At 50.9% G+C, this 16,068-nt stretch overlaps 1 protein-coding gene across 2 annotated transcripts in view; it reads left to right on the top strand.

The window, feature by feature from the left end:
• The window catches only part of ebf2 (EBF transcription factor 2), a 31,238-nt gene extending 17,141 nt beyond the window's left edge, over nt 1-14,097 (top strand). For both annotated transcript variants that reach the window (XM_023796072.2, XM_023796071.2), the window contains exons 7-16: nt 5,907-5,988; nt 7,520-7,661; nt 7,877-8,007; nt 8,579-8,705; nt 9,170-9,258; nt 9,723-9,788; nt 10,013-10,187; nt 10,814-10,999; nt 11,361-11,528; nt 12,706-14,097. In XM_023796072.2, coding sequence (XP_023651840.1) covers nt 5,907-5,988; nt 7,520-7,661; nt 7,877-8,007; nt 8,579-8,705; nt 9,170-9,258; nt 9,723-9,788; nt 10,013-10,187; nt 10,814-10,999; nt 11,361-11,528; nt 12,706-12,737 — 1,198 coding nt within the window. In that variant the 3' untranslated portion in view covers nt 12,738-14,097. The remainder of the gene's footprint in view (nt 1-5,906; nt 5,989-7,519; nt 7,662-7,876; nt 8,008-8,578; nt 8,706-9,169; nt 9,259-9,722; nt 9,789-10,012; nt 10,188-10,813; nt 11,000-11,360; nt 11,529-12,705) is intronic.
• The last annotated feature ends 1,971 nt before the right edge of the window (nt 14,098-16,068 follow it).

The raw sequence follows: 16,068 nt of genomic DNA, 5'->3' as shown, positions 1-16,068 counted from the left end.
CGATGGGCCTCCCCCCCAGGCCTGACCCCCGCCCTCCTCCCTCTACCCTTCTTTCCCTCATCATCTCTGCCTTGGCTTCTCTGCACCTCTGGACATTTGCTGCAGATTAGCCACGGACAGTAAATTGCAGCACTTTGGAAACTCGAGTGATTCCATGCCCATCTCTTCACACGTTCCAGCCCCCCCCTCCCACCGCTAACCCCCTTCCCCCGCCCCCCCAATCCGTCTGTCTTCCTGCTACCTCCCTGCCCCTAACCCTTGACATTTCTGCTCTCTCTCCCGTTCCTACACTGTTTTCCTTCTTCACCCGGGCCCCTAAATCGCTCATCCGTTTCACCCGCTGTTTCCCTGCCCATCTTTCCTTCCCTCTGTTTTCATTCCATCACTACCTCCTTCTTTGGCCTGTTTCTCTCTCTCTCTCTCTATCTCTCCAGGAGTTTTCAGGTCCCTCTGTGACATCTTTTGTTTTGTTTATTCCTCCATATTTCATACCCCCCTTTAGACATGCCCCCCTTCTCCAGTTTAGCTCTCTTGGAAACAGATGTTGTTTGTCAGATCCTATCATTACTGGCTAATTAAGAAGACGTCTCTCCTCATTCCGCTATCACTCGCCTCGCTATTGATTCCCGCTAATGCGCCTTTCATAGACTTTGTTCTTCTCGGGGGTTATGAGCAGATTTCGTCCTTCAAAAACACAGCGACTCCGTTTGATGTCTATTGTGCGTTTCGAGCAGCGGGATGAGTGGCACTTCTGAGAGGTTAGAGAGAGGTGTGTTGCGTCCTGCCGGCGTGCGCGTGCGTGTGTGTGCGCGTGTGACACACAGTGCAGACAGATGCTACAGGTGCCACGCATCATCACGCCACAATATGTCCAACAGCTCCGTCACCCAAACAAGAGGCAGCTTTGCCTGTCGCTGCCATTTGCGGGCATTGCACCCCCACTAATGTGTCATACAGGCGGACACACCATCATAAAGTTACAGAAGCGCTTTTAATTTTTCAATAGTTTAATTGCCATTTGTTTACTGCGGAGCTCTTGTTGGTGGCATCCAGCCTTAAAACAATTAATATTTCAACTTGGGCACATTTCATAAATCAGGGCTGGTCATTAAATGCTTAATTTTGATGCTGTTTGGGCCTGAGAAGGCCAGGGTACCAAATCACCTGTTAAAGGGGCTCACTTTTATTTCTTACCCCCCGTTATCAGATTTAGAGAGGAATGGATGTTTTGTATGACAAGGTGCTGAGTTTGGGGGGGGGGGGGGAGCAGTCCACAGTTTTGGTGAGTGGGAAGCTAATAGAACACGAAGGCTGTTTTAAAGTGGCCCGGGGCTTTGGGAGGGGGGGGGGGGTTGCAAGCAGGGGGGGTGTCAGCCGAGTGGGAAAGGTGAGAATTCTGAGAGGGGCTGGGTTTGTTGCTTTTTTTATTTTGCAGCTTGTGTGAACCGTTCGCCCCCACCACCCCCCCACCCCCGTGGTATGCAACGTGAGGGGTATCAGTTGGTGAAGAGGTCTCTGTGCCCCATTAGCAGGGTCGAAGGTCACCCGCCCTGAATGTTGACCTCCGATGACCAGTCTGGCTCCCAGTCTGCCAGGGGACCTTGGGGACGGAGGGTATTTATTACCCCCCTGCCCCCTCCTGCCCCTCAGCCTTCTCTCCAGCCTGCTCTACTGCTCCCCCCATGAGGACGATGCTCCAGGGCCACAGACAAGCCAAGGGCTGCGGCACTCCCGATACTCAGGGTGTCGTGTCGGTGTCGGTGCCTCTTCACCTCCTCGTACTCGTTCCGTTTTGGCCTGAGCTCCTGTCCCTGGGGCGAGCTGGGGAGGATGAGCCTGTATGCGGCCTGACCCCGGGCCCCCGGGGCTCCTGGGGCCCTATGCATGTCCGTGCATGCGGGGGTGTGGCGGTGTGATCGCGCTTACTCACACCGTGCCATGAGGGCTCCTACATGTCAGTATGCTTTAATGCCTCACATCTGGTTTCCTAATTTTCCACAAGCCCCCCCCCACCTCACAGCCCATGTCAGGACACTGTTTTGTTTTTGTAGGGTTTGGGGGGGGGGCCTGATGAGTGATGGCCCACAGTATGGGGCTTCAGTGGCCTCCCTTCTCTTTTCACCTCCATTTCTCTCCGCTCTCTTTCTGTTCTTGTCTTGCCCCCTCTTATAATTCCCACACTTCTTCTCTCTCCCCGTCGTCTTTTACCGGCACATCTGCACACCCCCCCCCCCCACACACAGTGAACGTTCATCCATCTCCCTCTCACCCTGCTCCCCTTCTCCTGCCATCGCTTTGCCTGTGGTCCTCACTGCCGAGTTCCTCATTGATCGGCCGTCTCCATTGCAGCGTGGCCCCGCCCTCTCCGGTGACATGTGACTCTCCGGACTCTCCACCCCAAGCTCTTGGGCCTTTCCAAATCAGATTTCCTCTCGTTGGCCTGGCTTCCAGTTCCGGGTCCTCCAGCACACACAAACACGCAATGACCTCCCTGGTTTTTAGGTGTCCGCCAGCCTGCCTGATGGAGCCACGGCTGAGAGTTACAGCACGGTCTCCTCTCTTGGGTTTGCGCCCAGTGTTTGTGCCAGTCACCAGCTGTGGGCGCGTGCCCTGGGAAACAGGCGCAGCCGTTTGGCTTTCGTACCTCTGGAGTGAAGCGGAGCAGCTGGCAGCCCCGGCCAGCCCACGACAAGCCGTCTGATATAAACAGCGGCCGCCCCGCGGGCGACGGCTGCAGATATGCCCTGAAAGCAGATTAAGCGGGAAGAGGCAGGCGCTTAACAGGAAGCGGCTTGGAGGTGCAGGAAGCCGCAGGAGATGCCAATGTGAAATTGAGCTCACTGGGCTGGGAGACTCTGGCAGGAAAATTAGGGGGAGTCATGGGAGGAGTGACGCTCTCTCACCTCTGTGTTGGAGTCGCCCCTGAAAAATAGCAAACTGACACCGATGGTACAGGGTAAAATCCCGGGCGACACGTGGGATCCTGGCCACGGCTGCTGGTGAGCACCGGCGTTTCGGTGCCGGCCTGCTGTCTCCGGCACAACCCTGAATGGAGCCGCTCTCGCTAAGCCACCATTGTGTCACACCAATGGGGGGAGAAGCACACAATGAGATTTTTCTCGCTTTCCGTTCTTTTTTTTTTTTTTTAGAAGGAAAGTAAGGGAGGTGGAAAAACAGAATCCCTGCCGAGATGGTGGGGGGTGGGGGAATCGATCCCCAGGCTTTGGGCTCAGCCGCACCTTTTGTTTTTGTTTCCCAATAAGCGGGTCTGTGGGAAGGCGGGGGGGGGGGGGGGGGCAGCAGGGTGACAGCCTCAGTCCTGTGGCCACACACGCACCCCTCCCAGGCGGAAACCGCAGCCGCTGGCAATGTCGCCCGTCCTGCACAAGTTATGGGACGATGTGAAGAGTTTGGGGAAAAGAGGCGAGAATGCCTGCCAGCATGACTTCCTGTCTCGGGACAGAAACCCTAGTAGACTTTGCTGTAGAACAGTGTTTCCTTGCGGAATCCAAGAAAGCCCATGTTTTTGCTCCCTCTCAGCTCCCTGGTGGGAGGGAGCAGAAATGTGGAGTGTCTGGCAGGGAGCTGGGAGGGAGCAGAAATGTGGAGCGTCTGGGGGATCCCTGAGGACCGGGTTGGGAAACACTGCTCTATAAGATCACAAAAAGACATTTAAAAATTATATGTGTGTTCAGGGAATATAAGCAAATAAAGGAATTTAGTTTCCTACACCGAAGAGTAACATTTGACTAAAGATTTCCGAGAAATGAATTAGAGAGCCGTAATAACACTTAAAACATATATTTGACACATTATGTTTGTAGTATTATAGGATGGAGGGTCTATGAATAAATAAAAATGTATTTAAAAGTTTAAAAGATACACACACACACACACACGTGCACGCGCACGGAGTGGAAAAAAGAGGCTCCCCGACTTCTTATTAATTATGCAAGATTAGTCTAATTATAATTCAGCAAATGAATGTGTGGCAGAAGGTGTTGGGAAACAGGGCTGGGAGATTTGCATGTTAAGTGGGCCCAGGGAGCGGCTAATGCATGCTAATGTATGCGCCTTCATCTCGCTTTAATTTCAACATTTGCAGCTGTGTACGTCCGAACGGAGCGAGGGGGTTGAAAAGTTGACTGAAAGGGTGTGTGTGCCGGGGGGGCAGGGGGGGGCTCTTATGTTGCAAAACAGACGGCAGTACCATGGAGAGGACGTGTTTGTTATGAAACCAGGACACACGTGTGAAGTGATACTAACCGGAGAATTCGCTCTCTGTTTAATGAGAACTTCTTCCCTGCCTTGTTTCCAAGATGTTTTGGGGGTGAATGCGTCCTGTTAGCTGGAACGAGAGCGGGGAGTGCCCCCCCCACCTCAGTGAGAGGGGACACCGGCATTGGTTGAAACTGTACCCTCAAATCATGACACAGTGGCCTCTGGTATTTCTAGGGCTCGTGCCATTGGCCGTGCCTCTCGGCCTGCACCGGAATGTTCCGGACGGCTCACCGAAAAGGCCACCGACGCCCTAAAAGCCATAACATTTTTGGGTGGGGAGCGACAGAGCGAAAGTTGGCGTGTCCTTCTGCTCACACTCGTCCCACGGCCGACTCGTCATGCAGCTTTGACCCCCCCAGCGTGGAGGTCCCGCAGTTGACTGATAAATCATAATCGCTCTCCGCCAACAACAATATTGATCGTCCCGCAGCTTAAATAGCACAAACCAAGAAATATTGGACAATGTTTTGGAAGCAGCTTTACCTCGAGCCTGGGGTCCATCCACAAGGGGCGGGGGGAGGGGGGTGGGTGGTTAGATCACAGGCTGAATTCAAGGGACTTCAGCTGCTGCCAGACTGAAGCTCCCTTCCAAACATGCCATGCCATTAAGCTAACTGATAATTGTCCATTGCCGTGTGACACTGCTGGCAAATTAAAAAATAATAATCCACTTCTCCCATGTTTCTCTTGCCACTGTCCAAATGGTTCTGTCACTGTCACTTCCTGTTACTGTAGTGAAAGTTAGGAGGCTTGGCCCAGGCCCTCTGCAGCCTCAGCACAGGGGACGGCGGTCAGGCCGCCGCTGCGGCCATTCTGGGGCTGCCTGGCCACTTCCCCACATTCCCTGTCTTCTCCTCCTCATTGGTGTCTTTTCCGTCCCTGTATCGGAATGTGCCCCTTCTGGTCGTCTTCTCCCTCTTGCAGTCTATCAACGTTTCCCGCCGAGCGTGGGGACTTTGGGATTGCAGCAGGGCTGCGTTGCCATGGCAGCACACTGTGCTGCTGAACTGTGTACTCCTGGGATTTTGAGTCTCTTCCTGTCTTCATCTTGCTCTCTGTTTCATGCTCATCCTTGGTTGCTGCATCCCGACAGCCAGATGTGGCCATCACCTCTTCCAAATGAACATGCACCCCCCCCCACACACACACACACTCACACACAGTGTTTGCCTGGGATGGTACAGTCCCTCTGTACAATCTGCACAGTCTCTCTCTGGGCTTCTGCTCCTTGCTGCTCCTGCATGAGAGAATCAAATACAGCATGATGGGATACTGGGGTCCCCTAAGACCCCCCCCCCCCCGTCCCTGTTGTCCATCGCTATGTGGGCCAGACAAAATGCCAGCGCAATTCCATCTTCAGAAAGCAGCCAGCATCCTCATCCCAGAAATGATCGCAGCAGCACGGCTCCCTGCGTTTAAGCAGATCATCGGTGTTTAAAGTGCAGCATTCCTTCCTTTGTGAGCCTTACTCTCACATGTGACATTTTTCCACCTGAATTCAAACATTCTGGATGTGTATATTCTAGCTCTCTGTGTTTGCCCGGTGGTCTCCTGGTCCAGCCACCTTTTTTCATGCACCCCCCCCCCCCCCATATGTATATTTATGAATTTTTTCTTCTTTGCAGGTTTTTCTTGAAGTTCTTCCTCAAGTGCAACCAAAATTGCCTGAAGACTGCCGGCAATCCTCGGGACATGCGACGCTTTCAGGTACAGAGTGTGTGAGCCCAGGTCTGACCGACTGACACGCTGCGCTCACACACGTGCCCTTCCGTGCGCAGGTCAACAAGCACACAGGCCATGGTAGCAATAACACATAATATTGTGTCTGTAAGCAACACAAATGGATAAGCAGGGCTCAACAGTTGCCTTCTGTACTTTGATGTCAGTCCCCCATTTGGGAATTTGATTTGATTTGATTGAGTTTCTGACTGATCAGGACACTATAAGTGTATTGTGTGAACTATCAAGCTGTCCCGGAGAAAGGGTGTTTTCAAGACAGAAAATGGAAAATGAAAAGAAGGAGTAGCAGAGAGAAAAATGGTGTGGAGGGGGCAGGAAATAGAGTGAGGTGTTCCAGGAAGTTGTCAAAAATTGAGTGATTGGCTCCAGATGGGGGAGGTCAGTCTCCGTGACCCAGGAAGTGGTCACAGGGGACACTCCTGCCTCACTTCCTCTGCTGTCTTTCAGCACTGGAGCCCCGTCTGGCATCCTTTCCGCTCCCTCCTTCACTCCCTCCCTCCCTCCCTCGCTCACACGCTCACGATCCCTGTCTCTTTCACTGTTTGCCTTAACTCCTTTCGCTCTGACACAAGGCGAAAAATTATGGCCTCTCCGCCCCGCTGCAGGCTTCTCCCCTCTGGGCCTGTGGCGTTTCGCTCAGGACAGAAGCTGAGGCTCCAGCGAGATTGATAATTTACTGTTATTTGCTTTGGAATTCCTCAGCACAGCCCGCTCCCTCACCCATGTCCATACTGTATCACTCTTGCATCTCTTTCCTCCTTAATGCTAGTTCTTTAGGTCTCTCCCCAGGGCTCTGATTGAGGAGGCTGTAGTACTACCTCTGGCCATGTGGTACCCATAATGCACTGGGAGTAACATCACAACCAAACACTGTGTAGTTTGCTGTTGCCAGTCACTGGTCAGTGGCTATATTCATTAAGAGAATGTCAGTTACACAAACAGACAAACACACACAGACACAGAGATAGAAAAGGAAACAAGTCCACATAGAACGTGTAGCACCTGCAGCGTGTACACAGATAATAAAATACCTCCCATAGATATTACAGACTATTTGAACGCCCAGTAAAACACAGAGAGGAGATTTGCTCCATATGTTTTTTGTCAGCTATATTCTGTTGCACAGTTAAAATATAAGAGAAGAGAGGAAGGACAGAATGGGGCTAAGAATGGGGGGGGGGAGGGAGGGAAGGGAAAGGAAGGAGATGGTGAGAGACGGGAAGAACACGTGTGGGGTGAAAACCGGGTGGGAGATTTACTGGGGGAGGAGAGAGATTTACTGGCACCGGAAATCGAATGGAAATCAAATCAAATCAAAATATAGGGCTGCAATATTTTGCTGAATGTGTGAAGCCCACGATATGGGAAAGAAATCCTGTCTGTGAGAGTTTTAATATGGTGAAGATGTGGCAGGAATGGCAACAGCATGCAGTGCAGGAGAATGAGCCCAGTGCTGTGTCACACGCTGACCAAGCCCCCCCCACTGTGTGCCACACAGGTGGTCCTGTCCAGCACAGTGAGCGTCGACGGCCACGTCCTGGCTGTGTCCGACAACATGTTTGTGCACAACAACTCCAAGCATGGGCGGCGGGCACGGAGGCTGGAGCCGGGCGAGAGCATGGACAGCGGCCTGGAGTACGGTAAGGCGTCTGCAGGGGGGCAGCGGGGGGGGGGACAGGTCACAGCTGCAGTTTACAGCCAGAACCAGGGGCAGGACGGTCTCAAGGTGGCCTGAGCAGCAAGTAATGGACTAATGGCCATTTCACACTGAGCCATGTGGCCTAGAAGCAGGTTAGCAATTAGCAGTGGTGACACTGAGTAAAGGATCTGGTGCTAACTGCTAACCCCCACACAGCCACACCCTGCATCAAAGCCATCAGCCCCAGCGAGGGCTGGACCACAGGGGGCGCCATGGTCATCGTCATCGGGGAGAATTTCTTCGACGGCCTGCAGGTGGTCTTTGGCAGCATGCTTGTGTGGAGTGAGGTGAGTGGCCAAGCCGGGCTACAGGCCGCCTGGAGGGACAAACTGTTCAAATCTGTTCCTTGACGACAAATCTGCTTGACAGCTAGGAAATCTGGGACAAAAACCTCTTGTTCTGGTGTACAGTTTCACCCTGTTTTTGACCTTACCCTCCTGCCCAGCCCTATCCCTGCCAACTAATGAGTCGAGGTGATTACAGGTCAAAGGCAGCAGCGTTAGGCAACACGATGAGCTTGACAAACACATTAGCTCAGGGCTTTGAGGCCTCCCCCATCCTGAGGCCTCTCCAGCGCAGTGTGCATTACCCATAATGCACCAAGCTAGTCCTCCCGCATCACAGACAGCTGAGAGGCCAGCACTCATGCAGGGTGTTTAGCTTGGATCTCCAATCTCCTTGTAACTATCACATACATTTTATCAAATCTTATCCTGCTGAGAACCCTTTGTTGCACCCTTGAACTAGCTACTTATCGACAGCTTCTTCTGTAGAGAGTCCACCAAATAAACCTCCAGGCTGGCTAAACACTTTGCTAAGTGACTGTCCCTAACACACCCCACCTCCCCCCCCCCACAGCTGATAACACCCCACGCCATCCGCGTCCAGACACCCCCGCGGCACATCCCCGGGGTTGTGGAGGTCACACTCTCCTACAAGTCCAAGCAGTTCTGCAAGGGAGCGCCGGGTCGCTTCATCTACACGGGTGAGCGTTGCCATAGTAATCGCCGAAATCACAGAGCAGCTAAATGCTTCCTCAGTAAGAGCACATTGTACCTCTGGAGGACTGTAGGGGATGATCGCTGTTTTTATACCATGTAAATATGATCATTTATGAAATTATTGTCACAAGGGCCGAAATTCACTCAATAGTATAGATCCACCATCTGAAATAGTTATAAGCTGACAAGTGAAGTTTAACAAACATGGTAGGAGTGATTGATTGAAAGTTTAACACTTCTCCAGAAAGGTTGCGGAGTTACTAGTCATCCCGTGTTGTTGGTTTTTGCAACACGACTCCGGATTTTCAAACGCTTCATTAACGCTGCGAGTGTTCAGCTGGCAGAAGGTGGATGGTGGATTTTTGATGGATCTTTCAGCTTAATTTTCACAGAGACAATGTGTTTGGTCTAATATGATACATCTGTGTGCGCATGTGTGCGTGGCCAGCCCTAAACGAGCCCACCATCGACTACGGCTTCCAGCGCCTCCAGAAGGTCATCCCCAGACACCCAGGGGACCCTGAGAAGCTGGCCAAGGTGAGGATTCATGCGAACACCAGCTTCACGCATACTAATAGGAAACACACACACATGTGGGCGGGATATTAGTATGCACACACACACACACACACACACACAAACACACACACACACTCGCACAGACAAATACAGACACGTGGGTTATGTTTATATTATATTCAGGGGACCAAATGTCCCCACAATGTGTTAAAAACTTGTTATTTTGACCGCCTTTTCAGTCCATTCAATGGGAAACTCAATTTTATAAAAATCTATGACTGCAATCAAAAAACTAAAAATGTCTTGTATTTTGTTTGGTTACTCATGGTTAAGGTTAGGTCTGGGTAGGGGTTAAGGACGTTATTGTTTAGATTAGGGTTTTTTCCCATAGAAGTGAATAGCGAGTCTCCACAAAGATATGAATACAAACACAGACACACACACAGATGGTCAGCTGATTCTCTTTCACTTTGACTCTGCAGGAGATGCTACTGAAAAGAGCAGCCGATTTGGTTGAGGCCCTGTATGGGAACCCCCATGGTAACCAGGTAACACCCACAATGCACTGCATCCCACCGTGAATAAAAAACCAGATCCATAACACTGTAGCTCTCTAAGAATTATATTTCAAGAGTTTCCAAATTCCAGAGTGTTGGATGTAAGCATTTAGAAGATATTTGTACTAATACAACAGAAATATGAACTGTCATTTGAATGGGAAGAGTGAACATGGCTCGTGGGAGTAATCGTCCATTTCTGGCGCCCCCTACAGGACATGCTGCTGAAGCGCGCAGCGGACATCGCAGAAGCCCTGTACAGTGTGCCGCGCCCCCACAGCCAGCTGCAGGCGCTCCCTGGCTCCCCCGCACATGGCAGTGTCATGGGCCTGGGCTCGTACCCGTCTCAGCTGGGTGTCAGCATTGGGGAGCCCGCACAGGCCACTCAGGGTAAGCGGGTCCTGCAAATGGAGCGTACTCACAGTGCAGACCATTCCAGCTGTTTCTGGAATGTTCTGCAACTGTTGCATAGATACATTATGGGGAAAATTAAGCAGCTGACAAGAAAGGCTGCCCTGAGATTAGTTTGAGGTTCTTGTATAACCAGTGAGCAAGTTGGGCAGGTTCTCCCTGATGTCAGCAGGGTTTTTCAGAACAGATATGGAGGGACATGCCTGGGGAATGTGACCTGTGGAGTCCTGGAAAGTCCTCTGGACCTGTTTTGGGTTTATGTCTCGGGTTTACTGCAGGCTTGGGCATTGCTGATGCTTTCCAGTCCATACTTGGTGTTCGGGTTGCCATGGCAAGGATCTCCAAGTGGTGTCCCCATGCAGACAGTGGCTCCTTCACAAAAATCTGGACGACGCGTGGAAAACACTGATTCCTTTAGGCCTGAACACTGACACTGTCATGAGGCGTTAAACCCGACCTTTCATGTAGGATAGGGTAGCAGAATGTGCTCCCGTAGGAGACTAAGAGCTACGGCGACGGCAGCAGGCTGACCAATCGAGCCGGTCTTAGCCGGGTGGCCTCTATCTCTAACACCCCACCTCTCCACCTCCACCTTCCTCCTGCAGGCTACATCCGTAACTCCAGCAGCTTGTCCCCGCGAGGCTACCCGTCGGCCTCCACCCCCCAGCAGTCCGGGTATGGGGCCAGCGGGGGCATGAGCGGGGGCTATGGCTCCGTGCCCATGGCCAGCCTGGGAGTGCCCAGCTCGCCCAGTTTCAGCAACGCGTCCCCCACGGGCTCCCCATATGGAAGTAAGTGCCTGCTAGCGCAGTCCTCCAGCACCCCTCGCCCCCCCCCCACCCCTCCCGTCTCACATCTCCGCTCCCCTTCCCTGCCTCCTGCTCCCGCTCGCTGTCACTCTGATTAATCAGGCAGCAGCTAATTAAATGTTATGGAAGCCTTTGCCTGGAAGTGCCTTGTTAAAGCCGGCACTCCGCTTGCCCGTGCCGCTGAGAGCTAAAACAAGCCAGTAATTCTCCCCAGCGCTTGACGCGAGTGATTCTCACCCCATCCCAAATGGGGCCGGTTTGGATGTGAGGCTGGTTTCCTTTTTTCGACGGTGATGTGTGACTAACTGCTTGCCCCCATCTCCCTTCCCCTTCGCCCATGCAGTCATGCCCTCCAGTCCCACAATCCCTGGCTCCTCCTCCTCCTCCTCGTTGCTGCCATTCTCCACATTCCCGTCTGCCGCCAAGCAGAAGAGCGCCTTTGCACCCGTGCTGAGGCCCCAGGGCTCACCTTCCCCGGCCTGCACCGCCTCTGGGGGCAACGGCTTCAGAGGTACCCCCCCACCTACACTTTGACCACCCCTACCCACATACAACACTGATCCTCTTCCAAAGCCACACAGAATATCATGTTTTCATCAGCCAATCACAGAGTGGATGCAGAGTTATCAGGTGACTGTTACTGTCGCTGCAGGTGTCATCACTGTGATGGCTTAGACTGTTGAGATATACACACTCACACACACACAGACACACACACACAGAGTGGAAACAAGACCCACAGCCATGGAGATGTGAGGTTAGACTGTTTCTTACTGAGCTATGTTGGGAACATTGTGTACTGTCAAATCTGGAATGGCACTGGCATGCGGGAACTGAGCCATACCATGAAGAGAGACTAGTTACAGCGCGGTTCCAGCTCACTTTGGTTTTCCACTGCAGACGGGTCGGCTCGATAAAGGCATTGCTGGGTTTGGAGAGCAACAGTAATGTAAAACCGAAGAGATGCCTATTTACTGTTCACGTGGTGTACATAATAGTTTACAGTTTTTTTACTTTATAGTTTACATTATTTGCATTACGAATTCATTCCATTCAGCTGTTCCATAGCAATTTTTGGAAATTATCAAGTTTTCAGTTATGAGGAATGCATCAATACATTGAGATGTGCAATACTACTAATAATGAATAATATATAGAATATGCTCTTTTCCCTTCTGATAATCCATGCGCAGAACACCAGTATCTCCATGCGTTTTGTCCAGTCAGATGGTGGTGATGCAACCAGCTTGGTTTGGTCACGATTTCAGCCCTAGTAAGCAGGGTCACGTCACTGCAGATATGGCTCGGGTCTGACATGGGTACAGCTCGAGTACGACTCAGGTATGGCTTGGGTACGGCGCTGGTACGGCTTGGGTACGGCTCGGGTACGGCGCTGGTACGGCTTGGGTACGACTCGGGTACGGCTCGGGTACGGCTCAGGAACGACTCGGGTACGACTCGGGTACGGCACGGGTATGACTCGGGTACGGTTCGATTCTTGGTGGCAGTGGAAAAGCACCACAAATTTTATTGAGCCCTGTTGCTTAAGCCAGGCAGTGATTGAAGGCACACAGCGACACCTTTTGATGCTGTTTTCTTCCATGACTCCCTGTTATCAGTATCTCAGTATATAAGACCAACTGCAGAAGATCCATAAATCTAATGACCCTCCTTGTCTTCCTCTTCAGCAATGACAGGCCTGGTTGTCCCCCCCATGTAGAGGACCACCAGCTTCCCTCCTGCCCTTTCCAGACCAAAAAGTGTTCCCCCTCAGCCAGGGAGGCGGTGACGGCAGCGGGATATGCCCATATCTCCACATCACTTCACGGACCTGCTCCTTTCTTCCAGTCTCCCCTTCCCTCTTCCTAGTATCCACATGCTTTGGACGGCCAAAGCATGAACTGACGGGCTGCATCCTGCCCTGGAAAAATGGGACATGTGTAACAGTCCTCCAGACCACTGGGCGCACTGTTCACCCACAAAGGGGGGCTGGGAGCAGTGACACAGTGCATGATTATGGGCGAGCTTGAAGGACGTTTTTATGGAAGGCAGAGGACTTCTCAGACGGGGTCGTTAGTGCCCCTCACCGACACTGAACACAGCTACCCTCTGAGCTCAAGTAACCCCCAACCAGGGCCAGCATGCCCTCCTCCCTCCCATGATGCAAATGGTGGCAGATTTCCAGTCACTCACCAAGCCCTTTTTGTACCATAGCTCAGGCTGCCCAATGCACCAACAAATGTCTTGCACTTGGGGTGCTTTTTTTGAAGGACTTGGTCTGTGCTCGTGAGAGGACGCTGGCAGAGCAAGAAGACCATTCCTGGGGCGTGTCTCCGGGTGACTTACATTCCAGATAACAGCGCCCCCTGGTGTACTTCCCGTCTCCATGAACTCAGAATCCTCCAAACATCGCAGATGGTTTATTTCATATATTCAATTTATTTAAGAAAAAACACAACCAATTTAACTTATTGTTATAGCTAGGTTTAGTAATAATATAAACTTTCTTTGCAATTGTTATATTATGATTATGTTATTATATTGCCATTATAATTACTATTTCTCATGCTATACCAGGAAAAGGAAAAGGGCAAATCTTAGGACAGTCAGAACATTGGTAATTAAGGGTACAAACTTGAATGTGTATTTTATCAAACGCTTCTTTGGGTGACACTAAAATCAATTCATGGTCACAGGTTGTTCTGGGCAAAAACGAGAAACATGGTTTTCCCTTTAAAACAGACCATGTACCAAAATAAGATGTATATCTCTGGGTGGTTTTCTTATATGCATGATATTTCAGGACACTTTTAAAAAATGTTTTGTTTCGTTTAATTTTATGTAGGAAAAAGGCATTCCTGAAAAGCATTTATTATCCTCATTATATATTTTTGGTCCCGATTCTTCAGTATGTTTTTAAAATACCTGATACAAGCAAAAACTTGTTTTTCAGGAAATCTTTCATACAAAGGTGGTACAACGCCGCTCGGAAGATGGTCAGGATGTGGTTTCTAAGTCTGATAGCGTAATAATGTAATTTTTCTCACCCAATAAAACTCAAATCATATTGCAAAAGCTAAGTGAGTTTCAGCTGTCCTCTGCGGCCATCATTCGTACTGATCTGGGAACAGCGCGAGCCCCTGGGCCCGTGATTCTGCTGCTTGAGGTGCTACTCCACGCTCAGCCCCCTGGTACCGTCACCTGCCCTAAACCAAGTCCATCCCCTGTCTGTAATCCTCAGGCACAAAGAGCCAATGAATTATGGGAGTAATGTTAAATTGAAGCTGCTTTTCAGCAGGCATTCTCAAAGATCAACCAATCCATCTATACTCTTCTTTTCTATACCCGCTTAGCTGGGCCAGGAAACACTAGCAAGTCAATGGACAGGCTGCTCAGTGTATACATAAATATATATAGAATATTTGGAGTATGAACATTTCACCCTTAATATGACAGAATAAAAAAAACACTGTCCTTCCACTTCCAGTTGCCATTATTTGTATTGGGAAGACATAGTGGTCAGCCAGTGTGTGACGTTAATAGCTACTTTCTCTTTCTCTCTCTCCCATTCCCCCTCTCTTTCTCTCTCTCTCCACCATCTCGCTCACTCTTTCATTCCCTCTAATTGCTTTTCCTTGCTAGTGTAATTAGCACTGGTAAAGGAGGGCACTTAATTACCAGGTCTTCTGGATCAAGTAATAATATTATGCCAACAATTGGCAACTGTTTCATTAACACAGTGTAGGGAGAGGTGGGAGAAGAGTGTGTGTGTGTGTGTGTGTGTATGTGTGTGTGTCTGAACATGCGTGCCAGCACACTGGAATCCGCACGAGGCTGCATGCAGTGGGGATGCCGACCCGGGCAGCTGTGTCCATTGGTGTGCGTGCCTGAAACGAGGCCAGGCGGCTTTCAAAGCGCCCAGGAAATGTGTAGACACCTCGTATGACAGCCACAAGCACAGAACTGGAGACGAACAGAGAGGGTGATCAGGCCCCCAGGAAGCGAATTCACAAAGTTAACGGAGCCTCTTTCCTTTGTCTTTCCTTTTACTGTCTGTTTTTTTCCTGTCTCCTTCAAGTGGCACTTGAACTGGACGTCTCTAGCTGCAACCCACGTCTGTTCCTCCCTCTCCCTCTGCCTCTCTCCCCCTCTCTCTACCTTTCTCCCTTTCTTCATCCCTCTCGTTCTCCCTCTTTTCATTCAATATTCCTCTCCCCCTCTCTCTCCTTCTGTTCCTCCTTCTTCCTTTCTGTCTTCATTCTTCTACCTCTCTCCCTCCGTCTTCCTCCCTCTCTCCCTCCTTCTCTTTATTCTTCTTCCTCCCTCTCCTCCTTTCTCTTCCTCTCACTCTCTTTTCTCTCTTCCTCCCTCTCTCCCTCCTTCTTCTCTTCATAATTCATCCTCCCTCTCCTCCTCATTCTCTTCCCCTTCCCTCTCTTCCTCCCTCTTTCTCCATCTATTCATCCTTCTCCTCCTTTCTCTTCCTCTCCCTTTCTTCCTCACTTTCTCTCTTTCTCTCTCTCTTCATCCTCTATCTTTCTCTCCATCTGTTCCTCCCTCTCTCTCCCTCACTTCCTCCCTCTCTCCTTTCCTCTCTCTATCACTCTTTTTCTGTTCCTCCCTCTCCCTCAGTCCCTCTTTTACTCCCTGCTACTCCCTCCCGCCTCTTCATCCTTCTTCCTCCCTCTGTCCCTCTTTCTCTTTCTCTCTCTCCCTCTGTTCCTCCCTCCCTCCCCTTCTTACCCTCTCTCCATCTATATGTCCATGTCTCTCTAATGTGACGAGTTAAATTTGGCTTTGTTGTCAGGTGGCCTCCGCTCCTCCTGCCAGAAGAGGAGCCATATGCTTGCTCGTGGCATCGGGACTGCTCCCATCATCTTTCACCACTCTGAGGTGATGCTCTGGTGTGCTGCAGTCACACACACACACTCATGCAACACAGAGTAGGTTCTGGAAATTGTTGCCAAAAAACTTACAGGTTGAGGGCTTGCCTGCAAAACAAGACTTTTTTGGTGAATCGGGGTGAGATAATTGCATTTCGAGTGTGGCTG

Source organism: Paramormyrops kingsleyae, chromosome 2, assembly GCF_048594095.1.
Source record: "Paramormyrops kingsleyae isolate MSU_618 chromosome 2, PKINGS_0.4, whole genome shotgun sequence".
In the NCBI taxonomy this organism is placed as follows: domain Eukaryota; kingdom Metazoa; phylum Chordata; class Actinopteri; order Osteoglossiformes; family Mormyridae; genus Paramormyrops; species Paramormyrops kingsleyae.
Note: the sequence above shows the minus strand (reverse complement) of the source record. Positions and strands in the feature narration are given on the sequence as shown.